Source organism: Pelobates fuscus, chromosome 1, assembly GCF_036172605.1.
Source record: "Pelobates fuscus isolate aPelFus1 chromosome 1, aPelFus1.pri, whole genome shotgun sequence".
Classification (NCBI taxonomy): domain Eukaryota; kingdom Metazoa; phylum Chordata; class Amphibia; order Anura; family Pelobatidae; genus Pelobates; species Pelobates fuscus.
Genome location: NC_086317.1, coordinates 264,295,359 through 264,321,386, shown reverse-complemented (window position 1 = coordinate 264,321,386; position 26,028 = coordinate 264,295,359). Strand labels below are relative to the sequence as shown.

Here is a 26,028-nt window from a genome sequence, read left to right as displayed (position 1 = left end):
GTTCTTGACATAAGTTCCTTCCTCCATTTTATATTCTCATTAGGGCACCCCATCCAACTACACTTTTAGTAGATATGGTATAATGGGGGTCTTATTGAATATTTTATTTGTTTTATTTTGTACTTTTTTAATGTGGCAGCTGCAACACATATCATGCCACATAAATAACCCTTGCACGCCAAGTGTTTTTAACTATTTTCCCGCTGGTAAATAAGACTTAAAAGCATCCTTTACTTACAGCAAAACAAGTGAACAATAATTAGCAAATGTGCATCCTGCCAGGTGAACTCCATAAAGAATTTTATTAAACACAGAACTTTTAAAATCAGGGCTTTCACATCCAAAACCTATTTGGACAGCAGATGCATCAGGGTGATTGCTGCAGATTCGCTCAGGCCATTCAAATACCAACTGTATTTGGCTTTAGTAAATATGAGAATTGCCTTTGCGTTTAGAATTCAGTCATTTGCCCTCAAAAAAATTAAATATTGTGTTTAATGACTAAACCCATGAGTGTTCACTGTATTAAGTACACCCAGTATTTAGGTGTGACCCTTTTATCAGCTTGATCTCGACTGCCCATCACACTCGTACTTCTTTCATGAAAGGTTTGCTTCTTTTACACACTCTTTTTTGTATTGTAGTATTTTATGTACATCCTAAAAGAATGCAGTGTGTAAAACAAAACAAACCAAAAGTGAAAAAAAAGTGCCGCCCTAGGCAAATGGCTTGTTTGCCATGTGGTAAATACATCCCTGCACACAGCTGCAACTTCTCGCGCAGGCAAATACTACAGAGTCCACATGCGTACACACAGCTCTTAAGTAGCCCCCCACAAGCATGGAAAATAAGAAAATGAAGATACCACATTTAATTAGAAATATTTAAAATGCAAAACATAGTTAATATTAATATTTTGTTCCTTTGCATAAGAAAACATGGTCACACCACAACAAGTGTATTCTACATTAACCATGAACTTCGAAAAGTCCAGTAAATACAGGTAAGTAACAAACAATACAATATAGTTTTTAATCTCTAGGGCAAAATAAAATCCTATCTCCAAAATACAGAAATAAATGAAAAAAAAAAAGGGGTAAAAATATTTTATAGAATTGTAAAGTTATATTGATTTTGTTACATAGAAATGGCCTTTTGGGGGTCATTCTCGGTTAAAAAAAAAAAAAAAAAAAGAAGTAAAAAAAATGTAGCCAAACAGAGGAGAAAATAAATTGGGCATAAACATTATAAAAATAAAAATAAATAAAAAGCAATAAAAGAAAACAATGCAAAAAGAGAAACTAAACTGAAAGAAGTGAAACCGCATTGGGGGGATTTTCAGTAGGTGATGTATAATACTTGCATTACAGATGCTTGAGCGCAGAATCGCCGAAAGAAAAAGGGGTGTGGGAATAGCAATTGGTACAAAAAATTAGTATGGACAATAGCTTGGTCCGGTGAGAGGCTAGATAAGTTAACAAGAGTTGCGTCCCAAAGAATTCAAGTGGGCCGGGGAGAGCAGTGTCTAAAGATGCAGGTGCAAATTGTGCAGAAACATGTGGAACTTGAGCGTCTGGTCAAGGCTGCGCGATTGTGGCTTATGACCCCTTTCAGGACCCTGGGGATATACTCTCTGATACCAGCATGAATAACTCCTGAGCACCATCCTATATTTAGATTTTTCAGTCCCCCACAAAGACAACACCACGGACACATACATGCACACAAACAGATTCTCATACATGCTTACACACAACACCATACACACACAATCCCACAAGCCGCATCATACACATCCTGCATTTACACACATAAGCTGATACACAGGTCACATACATACTTAACACACATTACCATGCACATAAAAAACATAACAGCTCACATATGAACAAATACAAACCTACAAAGCAGCTGCAACATCCATACATTATACACTCCGAATATGGCAGCATGCACACACCCTAATAATAAAAATAAATAAAATAAAATAGGACCGTAACAACAATGGACTTCAAAGTCTTGTTTCAACACAATATTGCTAAAAGGTTGCCAAGCCTTGTTCTATAGGGCCAGGAGATAAAGCAAATTTAAAAAAAAAAAAAGATTTTGTTGCCAATTTTTTTTTTTTTTAATGTGATAATAAATGTAATATGTTACCATTTGCAATAAGACTTATATCCTTCCTCTTTTAGGCGTTTAGTGGAAAGGTTGGAAAATATGAAGAAAAACGTAATGGGAAATGGAATTTCACAATGTCTACTGTGTGGGGAGACACTTGGACTGCTGGGCACAACCTCTGTATTCTGTCAAGACTGCAAAAAGGTACTACGCTGAGGTGCTTGTGTTTCCCCCTCTTTCTAAAGTCAGATTGAACAATCACTATTTTATAGTTTTGACTTTTTTTTGCAATGCAAATATTGTGCACTTTGGTAGTACCCTTTATTGCCACTGGGTGGTGCAACATGACAAAATATAAAGGCATTTATCAAAAATGTATGCACAGGTAATGGCTTTCCATTTTATTTAAACACTGTTGACAAACCAATTTGTATCCTTTGTTGCATGCCATTTTTTTTTTTTTTTTACTGATAATCTGTATAAAATTAAAAGCTGATGGCGATGAGATAAAAAGGAGGCTGACGTTTATCAAAAGCTAAGATTTCATGTTAAGCGAATAGTGGCCCCACTGAAACTCAAGGAGCTAAATGTATTTTTTTTTAAAACATTTTTGTGCATATCAAATGATTCCATCAAATACTAAATGAACAGTTTTAAACATTGCAGTTGTGATATGCATGCATTTTAGGGCCTCCATAAATTCAGTATGGAAATATTTTTCAGAAACCAACCATTTCAAAGCTGCGCATCAAAGAATAAAGTTGGTGTAAAGACAGTAATATAAATATTTCATTTATCAAACTGAAGCCTCAACATTATGAAATGGAAAATAAAATATATTCCACCAGAAATATTTTGACCAGTATTTTTAATCGGAGGAGAGGCAGGGGTATGGTAGGAGATCAAATGCAATTCAATCCATAAATCATAGATCAATACTTATTGAGTTTCACACAGGCTTTAACCCCTTAACGATGGAAACATTTGTACAAGTTCTGAATCAAAACAAAACCTAGAATTGCTTAGTTTGTTCAACAATAATGTATCTCTATCATATTAAGGGCACTCACACTTATTCTATATAATTTTGTTCAATAGAAATAGGACTTTAATTTTACATCAAATATTGAAACATGAAACATAATTTAATATGAATAAATTCTAAAGTGTGAGAAATTAAGAAATTTTATTTTCTGCATGGCCTATAAACTGTGATTATCATAATATTGTTGGATTTTACTGAAATAAAATACCCATGTTTATGCTATGATGTCCCAGGAATCAATGATACCCCCATGTACAAGTTTTATGGTGTTTTGCAACGTCACATGGTCAAATAAAGGGCTTTCCAATTTCAGTTTTTACACAATGAAATTTGCCAGATTGATTTGCTGGGCCTATCTTACATTTGAGACTGTATGGCAAGCACAGGAATGAAAATTACCCCAATCATGTCTTGTCATTTGCCAAAGAGTCAACTCCGGGTATTAAAAATGTGGTATGTACAGTCTTTTTTCCCTAGCCACTTAGCCACAAACCCTGACTGACGCTAATGCTCATATGTTGGTTTTTTTTTTTTTTTTTTTGCATTTGTCACACAAAACGCTACTTTCGCTGATGATAATGTCATTAAACATTTTACTGTTCTAAAACACTCGTACTTGTGACACTGAACACAAATATAACCATATCCCCATGTATAACCTGTAATGGGTTTTGGAAAGTTACTGGGTCAAATATAGAGCATAACCATTTCAGTCTTTATACTTGAACATTTGGCTAAATGATTTTCTGGGACTATGTCGCCTTTGAGGCAGTATGGCAGCCAAGTAAAGTGAATTATCCATATGATGGTATATAATTTTTAAAAAAGTAGGCAATGCGGGGTCTTTCAAGTTGTCTAATTTGAGTTGTTTGGTCTAGCCACAAATGATGCCCCTATTTAGTAGTTACTTTTAATTTGTGTTTTTTTTTTTTCCACACACGAATTCCAATATGTGTTGGTGCAATAAAGCCGTAATATTTTTATTTAACATTGTCTCACGTATATAACAGTGCCCACATGTACTGTTTTCTGCTGCAAGTAACACAACAAAGATATTAGATGCAATGGTATACTATTTTAACGAGTATTTTAAATGTAGTATTTTGATTGTTTGGTGTAGCCACTTTATAATGCTGGGCTTAACGTAAAAGGTCAGGGAGATACAGAAATCAGAGTAGTCGGAATAACAAGCCAATACAGGCCTCTAACAAAGAGTAATCAAGACAAGCCAAGATGAGGAATAATCAGACAAACTGACAAAGTCCTGCACAGAGTGATTTAATAGTTCAGCTCTGTATAGTAGACTCTGAAACAGTCTGTTATGCCGAGGTCAGGTAGAAATGGGCAGATAAGGCAGTAATAACTGGAGTCCTTTCAAACCACTTTTTTTGTGGCAAACACAAAACTTTCTCAGAGTGACTTTTTACAGGGTGGGGTGGGGATTCTGGACATCCCCTGCATCCAAAGAGGGATAACTGGGGGCTATGTAAGTAAACTATTGGACAAAAGTTTTGACATTGGACATGACTTCCCTATGGTTGCTTTTTTTATACAGCACCTAGGAATTTTCTTGTAACAGCACCTAGTTTTTCAATTGACAAGGCAAGGCTGCATACTTTGATCAGCCAAATCTACCCCACCAATATACTTGCTGTAGTCTACAATGCACTTCATTTTTTCCAGCTGCTCAGTTCTTCCTCTGATATAAATTGGTTCTATTATTTCCTTGTGCGTAGAAGACAGCATGTACACCTCTTTCTTATCAGTGTACTGACGGACCAGCACCTCATCCTGTCGTAGAGCTGAAGGCACTCCTCTACTGTTTCTGCCGCTTGTCAGGGTTTGGGGGGAAACCTCTGCAATTTTTAGTCACTATGATGCTTTTTTTTTTAATATTTAATACAATATTATAATTACCAACCCATAGATAACCCTAATTTAACAGAATAAGGATCAGATCCCACACAGTGTTGTCATTTGTGCCCACAGAATCTGGGATATAATTTTGGGAAAAGTTGTCAGTTGAATAAGGGGCCAAATGTTGTAGAGCATTTGCTCATAGTGATCACTCATCATAACCCCTGGAAAAAAGAGGCGTAGCCAGGATTGGGCACATGTGCTAGTAGGACCTGATACTTGGCTTTTTCACACTACCCATTACTAGGGTTAGTGTTTTCAAAAAGTTCTCATGTCTGCAACATGTGTTTCCTACTGTAGTGTGACCCAGGATTCACAGAACGATACTGGCTGCTATACAGGTTGGTTTGCTCAGCCATCATCTCACATATGTTGTCTGACATAAACAGTCTAAAATACTGGCTCACAAACATCTCTAGTTGTTGTGATGCCAATTGTATCCACAAATGGCGGTATTTACAGGGCAATAAAGGTTGGGGATACCCAGCTTTCATCTGAGCCGCCTTGAAGATGTAGGTGAGGCACCATCACTGGAGGACTCACATTGGGGCTCAATGTCAGAGGTTGTCAGTGTCACTGAGTGTGCCACTAAGGAATTGTTATAGACAACAAATTAGGCAGCAATATTAATATGTAAGTCTGCAGTTGCTAAAGCCAGTAAGGTTTTGTCATGTATAAATAGCGGCATAAATTATCCGGATGAAAATATAATTTTGCCTCTTTATAAATCGCTGGTAAGACCACACCTTGAATATGCTGTGCAATTGTGGGCGACTGTTCTAAAGAAAGATATCATGGCACTAGAAAAAGTCCAGAGACGAGCTACAAAATTGATAAAAGGAATGGAGAATTTTAATTATGAAGAAAGGTTAAAAAAAATAAATCTGTTTAGTTTGGAAAAACGGCGCCTGAGAGGGGATATGATAACTTTATACAAATATATTCGGGGGCAGTACAAAAATTGAATTTTTTCATTTGATTGCAGGAGTGTGGATTGTGTGCTATATTTGTGTTTGCATTAAGTGGTGTGTTTGTATATACTTTTGTTGTTTGACTGCAAAGATGTGTTTGTAATGTTTGATTACAAGGGTGTGTTTGTAATGTTGGTGTTTGCTGGAATGTATGCACATTTATACATACATTGCCACATATACTTACACAGGTAAACATACACATTGACACGCACACACATGCCGGGGTAGGTCCTATTTTTGGCAATCCTCTCCCTCCCCCCAAACTTTAAATGTAAAAAGCATCATTCAAATGAGCAATTTTGGCTTGAAAGCTCTGATAAAACAACAAGCACAACTCTTACCACTAGGTTTCAACCCGAGAGCAAGAGGAATACAGAAAAAGGGGGGGAAATCCAATTTCTTCGCTTCCAGGACAGCACAGGGGAAGCATTCTGCACCGCCTAAAGATCCCCAGAACTGGATACCCTACTCACTAAGGAGGTGATGAGAGCTATGCTGTATGACATGTCCGCTAGATTGATGTCAAACTTCCAGTTCTCAATTAATGGCCTACGCAAAGATCTTCAGGACTTAGGAGCGAGGACCTCCACTATGGAAGATAAGATAGCGGAAGATAGAAGGAGGGGATCATAACCCAAATGCATTCCTACGAGATCAATAATAACAGAGAAAACTACAAACCAAAACAAGAAGGGAAAAAAAAAATCTTAATGTTAAACCCTTCAATGTTTCAGGACTAGCAAGGCAGGCAAACATTGGGATTACTAACCCACGGAATTGTAGGAATTGCTTCGGAGTTCATTCGTATTGGACTACCCAATAAGCATTTGCCCACTTAATCTTTATACTGAGCCACACAATAATGACTACAAGGTAATAGGCCTAAACAAGGTGCACCACCTTTTCAGGATGAAGCCTAGGTTCTGTTCAAGGGTACCTAGCCGCCATATGGCAATTTTGTTTCAAGGTTTTATGTTGATGTTCTTCAATTTTACTGTATATTTCCTGTACTTACTCTGCCCCAATTCCACCTACTCCCTCCCACTACCCCCTGGGGTACCCACTTGATACCTATTGTGCCACCCCTTGGGGGTGGGCAACCATTACCTTATGGGCCCCTGACACCCTTTAGGATGCGAGAGCAGCAGAGCTGCGATCCACTTACCAATAGGGGCAGTACACTTGATTTGATTCTGCTGGGATGAGTGAGCCCCCTGTATAACCCTCTTCAACTGGTGAACAGATTGTTTAAACACTTTATATTTAGACCCCTATGAAAATCTGTACACTAAATGTAAGAGGATTGAACTTACCAATTAAGAGATACCTACTAAGCAGGGAATTAAACGCATCAATGCAGACATAGTATGCTTGCAAGCAGTAGCGGCTCTAGACTTGGCGAGGCCTTAGGCGAAACTCATACATGATGCCCCCACTTACACCATTATTGAAATAAAATAGCAGTTGACTTGTGTGTATAAGAAACTAGATATATTGAAGGGGGAGCTTGCAGTACTGGATATAGAGAACTAGTCTTTGTATACATCGTTGCATTGTCTACCTGTGTGTGCCTGAGAGTGTGTGTCTGGCAGTGAGTATCTTTGTATATGTATGTATGTTTCTTTGGCACTGAGTTTATGGAGAAGCTATGTTTTATGACAGTGTGTAGAATGATTGCCTTCAGGGGGTGACAGGGTGAGTAAAGGGGTAACTGTGGCATGGTGAGTGTAAAAGAGCAGGAGGGTGCCAGAGTGTATGGAGGGGGGTGCCAGAGTGTATGGAGGGGGGTGCCCGTGTGTTTGGAGGAAGAGACAGTGTGTGTGTGTGTGGAGGGGGGTGGCAGTGTGAGAGGGTTACATTAGTGTAAGGGGTGTGACAGAGATAGGGGGGCATGACGGAGAGAGAGGGGGCATGACAGGGTGAGAGGGGGGCGATAGAGTTACGGCGGTGGCGGGGTGAGAGGAGTGGGGGGTGGCAGGTGGGTTGAAAGGTGGGGTGGCAGGGTGAGAGGGGGTGACAGGGTGAAGTGGCAGGGTGAGGGGGTGACAGGGTGTTGACAGGAGGTGGCAGGGTGAGGTGGGGTGAGGGGTGACAGGGTGTTTACAGGGGGTGGCAGGGTGAGGGGGGGTGACAGGTGGGGTGGCAGGGTGACGGGGTGAGAGGGGGTGACAGGTGGGGTGGCAGGGTGAGGTGGGGTGACAGGGTGTTGACAGGGGGTGACAGGTGGGGTTGTTTAGGTACCCATAGTATGAAGTGGCAGGGTGAGGGGGGTGACAGGTGGGGTGGCAGGGTGAGGTGGCAGGGTGAGGGAGGAGTGACAGGTGGGATGTCAGGGTGAGAGAGGGTGATAGGTGGGGTGTCAGGGTGAGGGGGGGTCAATCTGTCCTTGGTGGTCCAGTGTCCTGGATGGCTCCCTGGTGGTCAGCTCTGCAGCTCTGCCGGATGCTCCTCCCGACCACATGGGGAATGTCTCGCGATCTCCAGTAAGAGCGTTGCCGTGTTAACCCTAATTGGCTGGAGATCGCAAGACATCAGTCTGCAGCTCACACCCGGCAGAGCTGCAGACTGAGGCTGGCTCTCTCCCTGTGCGGACTGACAGGAAGGGCCTCACACTCGGTGGCACAAAGGGCAAGCCGCCAGGCCCCCTCCTGTGTCGGGTCCTCGGTCATAGAGGTGATTTAGGCTGCCTTAAGGCCCCTGACCGCGCAAGGCCTTAGACGGCTGCCTAAATCGCCTAATTAGAGAGCCGCCTCTGCTTGCAAGAGACACATTATACAACAAATTACTTCACACAACCATCACTATTCGATTACTTACACCAATTCCACGCAGCATCCTCCACCAAATCCAAAGGTGCCTCTATTTTTATTACCAAGAATGTGTCATTCACCCTGGTGTCTCAGGATATATATGTGAGTGGGAGAAATGTTATCCTTAGGTGTATTATTCGTTACACAATCACTAATATTTATTCACTAAACCCCAACCAATGCAACTTCTTACACATGGTCCTGAGCAAACTGGCCAAATTTACAAGAGGGCGTTTCCAATATCTGCAGTGACTTCAATTACATATTCGACTCAAAATCACTATCATAGCAATAGATTCGATAGCAATAGATTCAAACGCCAATGTATCCAGTTACAAAAACTTCTCACTCTGCACCATTACTACGATGCTGAGGAAATCTCATACAGATGAAAAGTCTTACACACACTTCTCACAGGTACACAATTCATATTCCTGAATAGATGGGGTTTCTCCTACAAGGAACCATGCTTAACCAATTGGATCAATGCGACATAGGACACATCACATGGTCCGACCACGCCCCAGTCACATTGACATTAAAAGACCAATACGATTTTAAACAACAAAGCCCATGGGGACTAAATGCCTCACTGTTAACGAACCCCACCTTTACATAAGAAATGTAACATTACTTCCAAGATAATGCCACTCCAGATATGTCACATGGCACAATCTGGGCAGGACATAAAACCGTAGCACGAGGACTGTTGATACGACAAGCATCGCACTTACATAAAACCTCAAAAGCACGACTTACCTCTACCACCTTAATATGCAAAATCAACTCTTCCCCCTCCCTGGAAATGAAAACAAAAATAGTCAACCTCACTAGGCAAATTCACCAACAAGCATTGGGAAAAAATGGGATACATCCTTCAGAAAGAGCACCGAAAACACATGCAAAGTCTTGAATCTTATTCATAGTCTACACAAAAGGCCAACAGGGGGCGGAATGATCCTTTCCCTTGACTTGGAAAAGGCCTTTGATCACCTCAATTGGAAATTCCTGGAGGCGGCCATGACAAAATTTGAGGTACTGGACGGATGTATGTCCGTTATTCAGGTACTATATAGTTCTCCATCATGGAGAAAGCTCTTACTACAAACTTAACGTGACAAAAACCCAAGCCATGGGCACATTAATCAAGACACACTTGACATACTCAAAAGAAACTTTGCTATGGACTGGAGAGTAGACCATGTTTCATTCGTAGGACTGTAACTAACTAAAAACCCAGCACACCTATTTAAAGTCAACTACGACAAAATTTACAAAGCGCTTGAAACTACATTGACCACCTGGGATGACAAGTATTTCTCATGGCTGGGTGAAAATGCAGCGGTGAAAATGCCTGTATTGCCCCGCCTGCAATATTTATTTTGCATGCTGCAGATCACCCTTCCATCGGTCTACCTAGACAAAATCCAAAAACAGTTCACTTATTTTATTTGGGTAAAAAAAAAAAAGGGTGAGGGTCGCCACTAAGTTCCTGCACGGACTGGTGGCAGAGGGAGGCCTAGCGTTAAACTATACCACAGGGCATCCCTGCTGGCATCTGTGGTGGAGATGAACTCTTCCCACACCCCTCCACAGTGGACCGCAATTGAAACTTACTGGACTTAAAGAGCCTACTATGGGTACCTAAACAAGCATGCCCTGAGCTAATGAACCTCCTCCCAACCACAATAACGCTCCTAGCAACTTTGGCCACGACCCGAGCTGCACTATGCTCCACTCAAACTTGGTCACAGGCTGCACAGATACTCCGCCTCCAGATAGCCAACCAAATGTTCGATCACTTGGCATGGGTAATGGAGGCTGCTCTCACGTGCATCACCTATTCAAGGGAACCACACTGCTACAATTTCCTGACCTTCTGGAAAAATTAAGCTACCCTGCAGTGCAATATTCTCATACCGCCAACTCAAAACTATGCTAACATCCAGAAACACTAACCCTACAGAACCAACCCTAAAAACTGAGTTTGAGTCAGCGTGCCTAGAACCAACCCTCCCTAAAAATTACTTTACATGTGTTACAACCTCCAGAGGAGACAAGAAATCATTGGACCAATAGCCTAGCATGGCAGGTAGACCTAGAACACTCATTTGACATAACACAATGGTCGAAAGCATTAATTGCACACAAAGGGAGAACATCCTGCATCTTACACTTTTTCTGAGGAAAATATTCTACAGGTGGTATAAGGTACCAGCTAGACATTCCCGGGCATGAATGATACATGCTGGCGATGTAAAGCTGACAAAGGCACAATGTACCATATATGGTGGTCCTCTAACCACATTCAGCCATACTGGTAGATGGTAGAGGGTATTCTCTTGCAGGTCCTACGAACCTAAATTTCATTCACTTCAACCCTAAGCCTACTGCTCTTAAACATCGATAAGTTCTCAAAATGGGAAGCAATTTTGGTTTTCCACACACTTGTCGCAGCCTTGACACTAATCACACAGGCCTGGAAATCCACAGAGGCACCTTCCAGGCAGGCCTTGATGCAACAAATATCTACCAACCTAGACTACGAGCATATGGCCAGATGACCACTTAGAATGCACACAATCTTTTTGAGGGCCAAAGAGACATGGGATGCCCATATAAACACACTAGACCACTTAGCCTATGCACCATACCCATGAACATTCCCACCCTCTGGTCAAGCGACCGACCGACTTTATACCACATTAACTGTTCTACCAACTCATTCATACGCACCTTGCCAGATAAAGCAGGCAATCAAAGTGTAGGACTCTTCTTCGAGATGACCCTGGGCCCCATGCAAATACATATAACTATAGTAGTACAAAGGGAAAACGGTGTATTAACACTGAGGCTCCCTCCGCACCCTATACTTTTCTTTCTATAAATGACTGGTGGGGCTTACCTGCTCTTTACGCATCCTCCACTTCCTTCCCTCCCCCCAATTTATTCACTCCACTGACAACCTGAATTGTATATGGTTGGTGACAAAGTACATTTGAGCTCTCTTGACTGCACGGCACCGAGCTCATGAAACAGAGCAACTCACATGGGGTCCCTTAGCATGGTATTTAACTTACCATAGCTCTTTTTATCCACAAGCAAATCTCTAATGCACAAACATGATATGTTGACTCATAGGTGTTGTAGACACCTGGGGCTCACTACGAGGTTTCGATAACATGATCCTCAACATCGACAGAAATTGCTGGGAAGCCGTGAATGACGTTGTTCTGATAACCTGTAATGTATTGAGGAACGGTAACAACAAATTGCAAAGTGCCACTAGCAGGCAAATGTTACGTGTAACGAGAGAGCTATTGCTATGCCAAATGTGTATTGTATTTGTCGCACTTGCTGGGTCCCTATAACCCACAAATGGCTATGTTTCCACATTTTCTTTTCTGTACCCCACCCCCCAAACAAGTGCAAAAAAAAATTGTCAAGCAGAAATTGCATGAGTTTATTTGTGTGTAGTGTTGGCGAGATTTTGAGATGTATGCACATATACACACATATATACACTCTGACACACATGCAGATACATATACACACATGCAGATACACAGTCACACACAGATACACATTGATACACATGCAGACATAGTGGCGACTCTAGGAACAATATATATGGCAGGGGCACATAAGATACCACTGTCAATATGGGGGGGGGACTAAAACTTTTCACTAGGGGATGGGGTAATGTGCTGCCATTGGCTGTCTGATGCCAGCATGTCAACACATATGCATAGAATTCACATTAGCCACCCAGATTTCTTGTTCTGTGCTGGCTGACACCTCTTAACTTCGATCTTTGTTTAACAGATAACACCCCTATTTGCTATCCTTATGTGGGATTCCCATATTTTAGGTCACCAAATAAGGGAGCTATCTGCTAAACAGCACCCTAATTTGGTATCTTTAACCCCTTAAAGGACCACTCTAGTGCCAGGAAAACATACTTGTTTTCCTGGCACTAGAGTACCCTGAGGGTGCCCCCACCCTCAGGGACCCCCTCCCGCCGGGCTCTGGAGAGAGGAAGGGGTTAAACTTACCTCTTTTTCCAGCGCCGGGCGGGGAGCTTTCCTCCTCCTCTCCATCTTGATCGCGACGTCATCGGCTGAATGCGCATGCGCGGCAGGAGCCGCGCTCGAATTCAGCCGGTCGCATAGGAAAGCATTTACAATGCTTTCCTATGGACGCTTGCGTGCTCTCACTGTGATTTTCACAGTGAGAAGCACGCAAGCGCCTCTAGCGGCTGTCAATGAGACAGCCACTAGAGGATTTGGAGGCTGGATTAACCCTCATTATAAACATAGCAGTTTCTCTGAAACTGCTATGTTTATAAAAAAAAGGGTTAATCCTAGAGGTACCTGGCACCCAGACCACTTCATTAAGCTGAAGTCGTCTGGGTGCCTAGAGTGGGCCTTTAAGGACCAAACTTCTGGAATAAAAGGGAATCTTGACATGTCACACATGTCATGTGTCCTTAAGGGGTTAAATATGGGAATCTCACATAAGGGCATGAATTTAAGGAATCATCTACTAAACAGCTAAAAGATCAAAATTAAAAAGGCTCTTTTCTTAAAGGACCAATATAGTGCCAGGAAAACAAACTCGTTTTACTGGCACTAAAGTGTTAATAGGTTGTCCCCCCCCTCCACCCTCATGGCTCCACTTCCAAGAGGGGTTAAGGGGTTAAACACTTATCTTTCTCCCTTGGTGCTTGGAACTCGCCTTCCTCTTTCAACATCATCCGCCGAATGCGCGTGCGTGGCAAGAGCCTTGCGCGCATTCAATAAGTCCATAGGAAAGCATTTCTTTCTATGGACGGCAGCGTCTTCTCACTGTGAAAATTACAGTGAGAAGCGCAGAAGTGCCTCTAGCGGCTGTCAATGAGACAGCCCCTAGAGGCTGGATTAACCCTAATGTAAACATAGCAGTTTCTCTTAAACTGCTATGTTTACGGCTAACCCTAGATGGACCTGGCACCCAGACCACTTAATTGAGCTGAGGTGGTCTGGGTGCCTATAGTGGTCCTTTAATTTTAATCTTTCAGTTGTTTAGTAGATAACTCCCTTATTTGTTATCCTTATGTGGCAATTCAATATTTAAGGACATCAAAAAGGGAGCTATTTACTAAACACATACACATTTATATACACACACAATAACACAATAGATGTATGTCTGTGGTTGTGTGTGTGTGTATATATATATATGTACACAATTAGAGACATAAACCCAAATAACAACACACACTGTAACGGATCGACGGGCACCCCGACTGGGTACCTCCGTTGAAGGATGCTCCTAGCGCTTCCTGAGGACTCCAAGCACTGCAGCAGACACCATAACCACCGTGGACTCCTCCAGAGAGCAAAACCGGAACAAGCTCTTACAAGAGCTTAACAGTGATTTAGCAAGGGAGTATGACAAGCATAGCAATCCCTTGTAGCAGATTCCCCCAATAAGAGACGGCACTCCAAATTGAGGGTGAAGTAGAACTGAGGTTTAATGGCACCCACTCTGCTTTTATGCAATCCTCCCCTGCAAGGGAGACGCCCACATACAATTATACATTACCCAATCACACAATGGTTACATCTCACAGATTCCCTCCCCTTAGCCTGAGAGGTAACCCAATTATCCGTACAGTTTAAACATACTTTTTGCCAACTTTCATAACTCTAAAACCATACATCCAATATAAATAAAAGTTACATATTATTAATCAGCACACTCCAAATACAGACATACCAAAAAATCATTTGAAGCCGTTCGGGAGATAGATATAAGTCACTTTTGACCGACCGACCGACCGACCACAAGCACATTTTCATGCCCAAAACAGTTCCATGGATTTGGGCTGTGCGGTCCGTCTATTTTACACCGAGAAAATGACTAAGTCCCATTCGAACGAATGTTCGAATCTTCGAACGGGACTTAGTCTCCAGCCGCGGTGTTGAAGAAGGTACGGGTCAGCGGTGTTCGTGCAATTGGGTAGCCGAAAACAGTTCCACAGATTTGGCTGCACACACCGCTGACCGCGTTCGAATAAGTTAAAACGTGTTCGTTTGTCGAATGGCGGCCACTTCGACGACTTCTGCACTTCGACGACTTCGGCACTTCGACTGCATCCGAAGTGCCAGTTTAAAAGTTGTAACACTGCTCCAAAGTAATTAAAGGGCCAGGAACAGCAATATACAAATCCATTCTGCCCAAATACAGTTCTTAAAGGGGTAATACATCCCAGGGCCATAGTCGCAGGGCAGGAGGCTAGCAACTAGGCTTCTCCAGTGCACAGTGGCGAGGTTGGTTACGCCACACACACAATCACATATCTACACACACAAACACACACAATCACAATACACACACAATCATACACATAATCACAGATATACACAATCACAAACATACAAACACATAACATACATACACACATTTAATAATTAAGAGGTACACCCAGCCTCCCTTGCTCTGGGAGGGCTGGACTGGATCTTCTGTCCCTTGATGTCAGTGTTTGCTGCTCCTCCTGCACAGGTCCCTCGCGTGCCCTGTAATGACGTTGATGCCGGGATGACGTCTGTTGGCTCACTGGAGGGCGAAGACAGTCAGACACAGTCAGATATACACAGGTATACACATATACTGTCAAATACAGCCACATGCACACAGTCCCACACACATAGTCACTCACACACAGTTACATAGTTATAGGCTGAAAAGAGACATGTCTCCATCATGTTCAGCCTTCCTCATATATGTTTTTTGCTGTTGATCCAAAAGAATACAAAAAAAACCCAGGATGAAGCACTTCCAATTTTGCAACAAACTAGAAAAAAAAATTCCCTCTTGACCCCAGAATGTCAGTCAGATTAATCCTTGGATCAAGAAGCATTTAACCTACATTGACAAATGATATCCTTGGATATTCTGTTTTTGCAAGTATGCATCTAGTTGCTGTTTAAACATCTGTACGGACTCTGATTAAACCAGTTCTTCAGGCAAAGAATTCCATATTCTTATCGTTCTTACGGTAAAAAACCCTTTCCTTTGCCTTAGACTAAATATTATTTCTTAGAGTCTAAACGCATGACCTTGTGCCCGATGTAAAGTCTGGTTTGTGAATAGATTTCCACACAATGGTTTGTATTGGCCACAAATAAATTTGTACATAGTTATCATTATTTTGTACTAAAGAGGTTTCGATTTGATAACCTTTCTTCATAGCTAAAATGTTGCATTCCTTTCATTAATTTTGTAGCCCTCCTCTGCACTCTCTCTAGTGCCATAATATCCTTCTTTAGAACAGGTGCCCCAAATTGCATAGCATATTCAAGATGTGGTCTTACCAGCAATTTATAAAGAGGCAAAATGATCTTCTCCCGATAATTAACGTCCTTTTTCATGCATGACAATATCTTACTGGCCTTAGCCACTGCTGATTGACATTGCACATTTTTGCATATTTTGTTGTCTATACCAATTCCCAATTCCTTCTCGTGTGTGCTTCTCTAATTTGCTTCCATTAAGGGTATACTTTGCATGTGCATTATTTACCCCGAAGTGCATAACTTTGCATTTTTCTTAATTAAATTTTATCTTCCTTTTGAGTGCCCAGTCCCCCAGTCTATCTAAATCCCCTGCAGCAAACTAATATCTTGCTCACATTGTATCACTTTAAAGAATTTTGTGTCATCTGCAAACCCAGAAACATGATTTTCAATGCTTTTTTCACGATCATTTATAAACATGTTCAATAGAAGGGGTCCCAAAACGGAACCCTGAGGGACACCACTTGCCACCTCTATCCAGCTTGAAAATGTACCATTAATGACAACTCTCTGCACTCTATGTTTAAGCCAATGTTATATCCAAGAACCAGAAATTTCATCTAGACCGATTTCTTTGAGTTTGAACACTAATCTATTGTGTGGAACTGTATCAAACGCCTTGGCAAAATTCAAATAGATCACATCCACTGCAACACCCTGCTCTATACTTCTACTTACTTCTTTGTAGAATGCAATCAAGTTAGTTTGACCTGTGCTTCATAAAACCATGCAGATTTTTTATAACCATGTTCTTCTCAAGGACTTCTTGAATATGATCCCTTAATAACCTTTCAAATACTTTCCCAGCCACAAGTTAAGCTCACAGGTCTATAATTTCCAGGCAAGGTTTTTGAACCTTTTTGAATATAGGAACCACATCCGCCTTCCCCCAATCCTCTGGAACACTTCCTGAAAGAAAAGAATCTTGAAAGATTTAAAACAGAGGTTCACTTATTTCCACACTTAGTTCCTTAAGTACTCGTGGATGAATACCGCCAGGCCCTGGAGCTTTGTTTTTATTAACTTTCTTTAGTTGCTGCAGCACCTTGTCTTTAATTAGCCAATTACACATTTTCTGCATGTTTTTTGGTTCTTCCTTAATATATATGGAGAAGAAATCATTATTAAAAATTTCTGCCTTTTCCTAGTCTTCATTAATTATCACCCCCATCCCGGTTTTTAGTGTACCTACACTTTAATTTTTTTATTTATTTTTTTAATTTATGTACTTAAAAAATGCTTTGGGGATGGTTTTGCTTTCTTTGAAGCTTAGCGAATCTAATTGCCTTTTTGCACACATTATTGGCTTTCTTATATCTTTTATAGGATGCCTCTGATTTGTCCGATTTAAAGGCTTTGAATGCCCTTTTCTTATTTTTTATTTCTTGATTCACTTTTCCACTAAGCCACATTGGTTTTAATTTGTTTAGTTTATATTTATAACCCAATGGTACATATTGAGAAATGTACCTTTCTAATATTTATTGGAAGATGTTACATTTATCCTCCATGTTTGTTTTCGCTAAAGAGTTTATGCCAATCAATATATTGTAAAGCTCCCCTTGAAATTGGGCTTTTTAAAATATGTTTTGGTGTACACTATGTGCTTTTGTTTTTTTGAGTTTACGGACACTATATTGTGATCACTATTTCCCAAGTGCTCACCTACTTGAATCTTGGTTCAAAAGATCAACGTTGTTTGTTAGAACCAGGTCCAGACAAGCGTCCTTTCTAGTTGGTGCTTGTACAAATTGTGACATTAAGTTGTCATTTAACAAGTTCAAAAACCTAATTCCCTTTGCTGAACTACTAGTCCCTCTGTCCAAGTTGATGTCCGAGTAATTAAAATCTCCAATAATTAATGTTACCCAGATTTGTAGCTTTCTCAATTTGCTCAATCAGCTGTTGTTCCTCATCAATATTTACATTAGGTGGTTTATAACATATCCCAACCAATAACTAATTTCCATTATTTTGCCCCAAGCAGATATTTACCCATAAAGCTTCCACATTTTCCTCATCACTTTCTACTTGCTTAAGATTTGACTTTAACTCATGGTTGACATACAAACATACCCCACCACATTTCCTGTTTTTTCTATCCTTCCTAAATAGTGTGTACCCATTTAAGTTAACTGCCCAGTCATGTGTCTCATCCCACCATGTTTCAGTTATGCCTTGCATGTCATAATGTTTAGTGTATGCTATTACCTCAAGTTCCCTCATTTTGTTATTTAGGCTCCTTGCATTAGTATACATTTAATATGACCATGAGTCACTTGTACTTATTGTGAATCTTTATCAATATTACATACCAACTCTGTTCTGAGCTTGTCCCTCCCCATCACCACCCCCCTTATACTGAGCAAAAGCCCATCTTCTTTCTTTCCTATCTCCATTTTCTAGATTGTTATGACACAGGCAGACGGTCACACACACACTCAATCACAGGCAGACACACACGCAGAGTCACAGGCAGATGGGGACACACAAACACACACAGTCACAGGGAGATGGTCACACACAAACACACACACAGTCACAGGCAGATGGTCACACACAAACACTCACAGGCAGATGGTCACACACACACAGAGTCACAGACAGATGGACACACAGACGCACACAGAGTTACAGGCAGACGGTCACACACAAATACACACACACACAGTCACAGGGAGACGGTCAAATACACACACACACACAGTCACAGGCAGACGGTTAAACACACAGTCACAGGCAGACAGTCACACACAGTCACAGTTACACACAGCACACACTCTCTCTCACTTACGGACAGTATGGGTTGGAGGATAAGTGGAGTCATTGCAATCCCTGGTGTGTAGTAGTTGGGGGAGCAGGAACGCCTTTCTGCTTTCCCTTTGTGTGCAGCAATAAGAGGCTGCCATATGGCTCCGCCCCCACGGGTGATTTGGCTCCACCCCCAACTATCCGCAAAGTTCTCCTGCTTTATTCACAGCCCCTGCTTGTGTGAGCTGTGTTGGCTGCTTTGGCGCCCTGTGCAGCAACACAGCTCACACAACTCCAAGCCTGACCAGCCCTGGTGGCACCCCCCTACCTAGTGGCACCCGGGGCGGGCTGCCCCCCTCCCCGCCCCATTCTTCATATGCCACTGCCCCACTAACACTACATTTTAACTGTGTCTTAATACCTTGCAACATGTGTATGTATGCAGAAGTCTAATGGGAGAATGGTGAGAGAAATAGAAACAGAATATCCATCTTTGTTAATAAGTGACTTGTGCACGCACGCAAGCATAAGTGACTTGTACACATTATATACACCCAGTAACATATACAGACACTGACACACGCTCACACAACCGTATGCACACACAGTTATGCACATTTAGACAATGACACTTTACTATACACACTCATTCAGACAGTATATACACACTCTGCCTCACATACACGATACTATACACACAAAGTGCAAACATTGTAAGTAGTTTATTAGTGATTTAAGGAATTTTCTCCTTCTAATAGTCTCATACCCTTATGTGCGTTGTGCCCTGTGATGTCACGCATATATAATTAATTATGCAAATTAGCATGGCTGGTATTTTTTTCCAAAAAGGGTCAACTGTTCGAAAAAAGTTTAACCCCGGAAGGTAAGAATGCACCCAGGGGCCTCCTGGCACCATAACTTAATTTAGATTAAATTGTTATGGTCCTACGCCGGACGCAGGCAAACCACAACCGGAGTCAGACAGTGCCAGGTTCCACCGCCTACCCCTGGAGGAGATCAGATCCGGCACCGACACGTCCCCAGGTCTGTGAATCGAAAATGCCAGCACACACACAAGCATGGGGGCACCTAACCCAGCGACAAAGTCCATCCTTTGCTGCCCAGAAGCCTCTCGACACGAGCCTGCTGAACGCCCCCGGAACGCACCAGCCGCACCGACTTCCACAGCCCCAATAATGCATCGGTTGACATCCTGGGGTAATAGGACTCGAAACCAGGCATAGTACCCCCGGTCACACAGCCCTCTGTGCCCCATTTGAACTCTCACATATGTATACTGGACTAATCTTAACTGCTAGGGCTACCTTAGTGTTTATTAGAGCCACTCAAATTCTTATCGAAGTCTAGCATAACTTGTAACCACTCTCTCAAAGCTCAGGATGAAGCCATAAGCAGCATATGTTCACCCTGCAGTATGTTAGTCACAGCCCAATACTAACAAACATATCTCTTGTATGCAGCATGCTCCTTGTTAATAAGCCTGTTTTACATGTGTACACCAGTTGACTAACCTTACCATTACTGTTATATGCCTGTACTTCACGTTATGTTTAAGTTTGAATATAAAAACATGATTCAATTAAGCGACTCCCAAAACTGAATCAAATACACCAGTATGCTGGTAAAAGTACCATTACACTGGACACAGCGTCTTAATTTTATTCTATGTGCAGAAAGTTTAAGCCACGTTATTTTAGTTTAATTTATGTTATGAAAATGCTTAAGTAACGACAAGCGACACTGTAAACCGCATAACCCAACCTTATAAAATGTGCAAGATCAACCCTGTACCTCTGTTTATATGTTTTATGATGCGCTGGAGGATTGCCGTTGGGGTACCTCACAAGCGATTGTACTAAGCTTATGCACTACAAAAATAAAGAATTAAAAAATAAAAATAAAAAAAAATTGTTATGGTGCCTTTATGATACCTACGCTGTCTCTTTAATAAAACTAAGGCTTTTTCAAGGATTTCTTTTTTTTCTCATGTGATTTCCCTCCTGTGCATTTTGGTGCGGTTTTCCAACGTGCTTTCATATATAACACTTTGTAAAATGTTTTCTGGAATGTACTGAAGTGTGCCAAAAATATAAAAATTTTAAAAAGCGCTTTCCCACAGGGAGAGATCTGATGAATTTGATGTGGGTGTCTTACAGTATTAGCTCTATGTACTTGCTTCAAGAACAACCTTTTTAATTGAGCTTCATGTACTTCTTAAAATTTTCATACAGACTGCCTTAATTAGATATCTGAGACCAAGCAGTGTGACTGACGCAGTGAAAGATAAATGGCGCTTATAAATCTTTCTGACATTTAGGTCCTGCTGCAACTCCTCCAGTGCTAATGTAACCACTCCATTACTTAAACAAGCTAAATACATTTAACCCTTTTATGACACTCAGGGCACAGCAATGAATATATCAAGTATGATTACAGTGCCAGTTTAATTTAAGTTACAAACATATCTTGAAACATGAAACACAGAGGTGTTAAGCTACGTATTGCAAACTCTTCATCAAAGTGACTGCACATTACCGTGTGGCTGGTCATCATGGGGGGAGTCGTTTCATGCAAAAAAGAAAGTGAACAGAGTGTGTAATCCCACTCAAATAAACCCCGCGAAACACTATATAAATAAAAATGTGCATCTACCCTTATAGCAAGGGTAGGATAAATGTTAGCTAGGATAGAGAAAATATAATATAGTGCATTACATCAATTGGCAAAGAGATTTATATGGAGTGGGATTAAAATGCACTCACATGAGGTAGAGCCAAAAACTCTCCTTTAAAAAAAAAAAAAAAAATCCTGAAGGACTCCTAGGACAAGCTCCTAGTGTGATATTGTAAGCTCAATATAATAGCAAAAAATTAAGTGCTGGTACTGCTCACCTTCCTTAGAGTCAGTGTACTTGGACCTTGGTATTAAAGCTAATGTGCCACTCTTTGGGTAGAAGCAGGACTTTCAGGAATCCACAGAACTTTGGTATGTGGCTGATATACTTTATTGATAACAAATTAAAAACAAATAAAACATTAGAAACAAGTAAATAAGAACAATCCAAAATACCATTAACATTAAATAATGTCCACGGATTCTCCTGATGTCCAATACGCATTTCTCTGAATTTTTTACGGCTTCCTCAGTTGGTGACCTGCTTATACCATGCATAAGTATAAATGTCCCATCTTCTGAGCTGATTGGTGTTGAGCAGTTTCAGCCTCCTGGCTTTCTCATGGATGCTGGCTGCTGCACGTTGTAGCTCTTAAATGGCACTGTGGCTTTGCCTATCCTGGCCCTAATTAAGACAAGAACATGCCTGTGTTATCGGACATCTGTCACGCACACACATTTTGATGTCCCATAATGGCTATTGACCAATCACAGCTCTTATGGCTATTTAAGCTCATTCTGGCATCTGTACTGTTCCCTGGCATACCTTCCATTCTGGTAATCCAAGAGCGTGTAATATTATGTGTGTGGCGAAACCGACCTCGCCACGTGTCCTTGGAGGGGGCTGATTGCCCGCCTCTTGCCTTTGGACTATGGACCAGACTTTATGGGAATGTGATACCCCAGATAGCCATACCATGGAGCCTATTCATATAATGAAAGACTATGGGAAAGACTTTAGCTCCATGGCAATTGTACTGTGTGAGTAGGATCTGCGCGCTATTCGGTAGTTTTGTGCGTGCAGATCCCAGCTATCTGGGGATAGGTGAAATGTCTGTGTGTTATGTGTAAATGTGACTTTATGTATTTTAAAGTGTTTTATGTCGTTTTGCAACCATGTGGTTAATGGAGTCTGCCTTTAGTCCTGGGTAATTGGATTATGTATTTTTATGTGAATGTGATGTATGGTTTTAAAGTTATGAAAGTTGTGTAAAAGTATATTTTACACTGTATGCATAATGGGATTATGTGTCACACTAAGGGGAGGGGATGTGTGGGAGGTAACATCTATGTCATTGGTTCTTTTATGCCTCCCCCTGGGTGTGGCCTGTATGTGTGAGTTGGAAATAAAAGCCAGGCTGGATGAGCCAGTCCAGAGTTCCTGTTTTACCCTCAAAGTGATGTGTCGTCTCATTATTGGGGGGAAGGATTTATTGCATGCTGTTCCAGTTGACTGCTAGGAGTACAAGCCTATTCATATGGTTCCTATTCAATGGTCTACAGCATTCATATGCTTGGGAGAATTTAAAGGTTTCTCGGATTTGGTGATTGTGGTGTCTGCCAGAGTGCTTGGAGACCTCAGGAAGCGCTAGGAGCATCCATTAACGGAGGTACCCAGTCGGGGTGCCAGGTGATCCGTTACATTGGTGGCAAGCGGTGTGATGGCGTCCTAGTGCGAGGTAAAGCAGCTCGGAGACACAGTACGTTTGGATTTACAAATTGAGGGCGACGCTAGTGTGCCTACAGCGTCCCTGTCTACACAAAGATTTGGGAAAATGGGGTTCGTAGACCCCTGGGCAACACACACACCTGAGGAAGAGAGTGAATTAGAATGGAGAGATAATGCCCGGAAAGAATTATGGTACGATGCCCTGGAGGAAGTCCAGTATCAACGGCAGCAGCGCCTTCCTGGTGTCGCATACCAGTTGGAGGAACAAATGGCCTGGCGGATGCCACTTCTGGGAGATCAACCTGGAGGGCAGCGGGTAAGACAACTCGAGTACCTCGTGGAAAGGGAACTGAGCCTGGACGCCTCATACCGGGCACTGTGGTGGTGCACTGTCCAGCCAGAGACGTGGAGGGCAGAGGGCATCCAGCCAGAGGGGGAGAACTACACAAGCCCTGGCCTGTTGTGGAAAGCCTTAGTGGAGGATGTCGACTTCGGCAGTCCAGCAGAGTCACTGTACTGGGCTATCTTTCATTACCGAGGTGAGATGATACAGGGCCCGAGATCTATTGGACTCGGAGAAGACCTCCGCCGTTTCGCTGCCATGGAACGAGAGCTGGAGATGGACTATGTAGAACTATTAAATCCCTGCCAGCCGCAGAGCAGGGACGCAGACCGGGAAAACTGGGTGGCAGACCCAGACCTGCTAGCCTATAGCTGGGAAAACGCGGCAGAGGTACCCCCTGCTTTACTACCAGTTGCAGAAGTAGGGGACCTCATAGACTGGTCCTGGAGAGACCCACAGATGGCAGGTGGAGATGGGATCGAGGTCTCTCTACCGGCCCTACAGGGATGCTGGGCAGTCGGCCCAGATCCCCAGCGGCAGGTTACAGTTCAGAGAGAGGAGCTTGTTACACCCTCTCTCCAGCGGCAGCCTAACCCACCAAGGGGAGACCGTAAGCCCCACACCAGCGCAGATGGGACCGTGGTCTCTGCGCCCAAGTTACAGGGAGCTGAAGGAGCCGTCCTCCCTCCCAGCGGCAGTGTGATTTGTTGGGAATTGGGAGCCCGGTCTCCATTCCCCAGCGGCAGAGTATCCAGCAGGGAATAGAGAGCCCAGCCCCCTTTCCCCCACAGCAGGACTCTGTGCTGGGAGGAGAGACAGTCGGTCTCCCTCCGCAGAGACAGGAAGTATGCATGGGAGAGGAGATTGTTACCACCTCTCCCCAGCGGCGGATCATTAATGTACAGGGAATAGAGAGCCCAGTCTCCATTCCCCAGCGGCAGAGTGTTCTAATGGGAGAGGAGCTGGTTACCACCTCTCCCCAGCGGCAGCTTAATGTACCAGGGGGAGACTGTAAGCCCCACACCTGTGCAGATGGGACCGTGGTCTCTGCACTTCCAGCACAGGGGGTAGGGACGGTCGGTCCTGCCCCCCCACAACAGGGCTGTTTAGCCAAAGGGGAGACAGTCTGTCTCCAGCAGCAGAGCTGTGTAACTAAAGGGGAGACAGTCGGTCTCCAGCAGCAGAGCGGTGTAACTCAAGGGGAGACAGTCGGTCTCCAGCAGCAGAGCGGTGTATTTAAAGGGGAGACAGTCGGTCTCCAGCAGCAGAGCGGTGTATTTAAAGGGGAGACAGTCGGTCTCCAGCAACCAGGCTCCAACCAGACTACTCCCGTGGTAGTGCTGGCAACAGGACAGAGTACCGCTGGTCTCTGCCCCCTCAGCAACCTACCAAGGCAGCCTACCAGTCCCCCACACAGCCGTGGTGAGGCACCTGAACCTGGACAAGATTCTCCCTCACCCAGGTGTAGTAACTGTTTATTGTGGGTGGGCTGCTCTGCTGTTTCTGTCTTGTGGGTGGGCTGCTGGACTAACAAGGGCACTGACCGGCAGGAGGTCAAGTACCCTGTTAGTCTGGGGGGTAAAGGGGAGAAGTGTGGCGAAACCGACCTCGCCACGTGTCCTTGGAGGGGGCTGATTGCCCGCCTCTTGCCTTTGGACTATGGACCAGACTTTATGGGAATGTGATACCCCAGATAGCCATACCATGGAGCCTATTCATATAATGAAAGACTATGGGAAAGACTTTAGCTCCATGGCAATTGTACTGTGTGAGTAGGATCTGCGCGCTATTCGGTAGTTTTGTGCGTGCAGATCCCAGCTATCTGGGGATAGGTGAAATGTCTGTGTGTTATGTGTAAATGTGACTTTATGTATTTTTTTTTTTTTTTTTAATTCTTTATTTTTGCATGTGCATATGAGTTACAGACAATCTTGCAGGGCCACAACAGCAACTGCAGGCATATTCTTAGTATTACAATGAGTGGCATTCAGAAACAGCACATTTTTATATATGAAAAGCGCAAGTTTTGTTACATTCTAAGCAGGCGTATATAGTTGGCAAACTGATAGGTGTCGCTTAGTGGCCCTTCATCTGAGACAATTATTGTGATAGTAACGTATTTAAGTGGCATTATAGATGATTACAAGCTTTAAGTGTATACATATTGTGCCAAGAGGAACTGCACACATTTTAATTGAGAGTGTAAAGCAAGAACTAGTTGCTACGTCAGTGTGTGCATACATGTCTAGTCGAGATGGCCTAGGATGTTACATCGCAGGACTTTATGTATTTTAAAGTGTTTTATGTCGTTTTGCAACCATGTGGTTAATGGAGTCTGCCTTTAGTCCTGGGTAATTGGATTACTTC

General features: G+C 42.6%; 1 protein-coding gene across 8 annotated transcripts in view; it reads left to right on the top strand.

Annotated features, from left to right (window-relative positions):
- RPH3AL (rabphilin 3A like (without C2 domains)) overlaps positions 1-26,028 on the top strand; it is a 320,103-nt gene that overhangs the window by 110,408 nt on the left and 183,667 nt on the right. For all 8 annotated transcript variants that reach the window (XM_063457029.1, XM_063457012.1, XM_063457059.1 and 5 more), the window contains exon 4: positions 2,193-2,322. In XM_063457029.1, the coding sequence (XP_063313099.1) occupies positions 2,193-2,322 (130 nt within the window). The remainder of the gene's footprint in view (positions 1-2,192; positions 2,323-26,028) is intronic.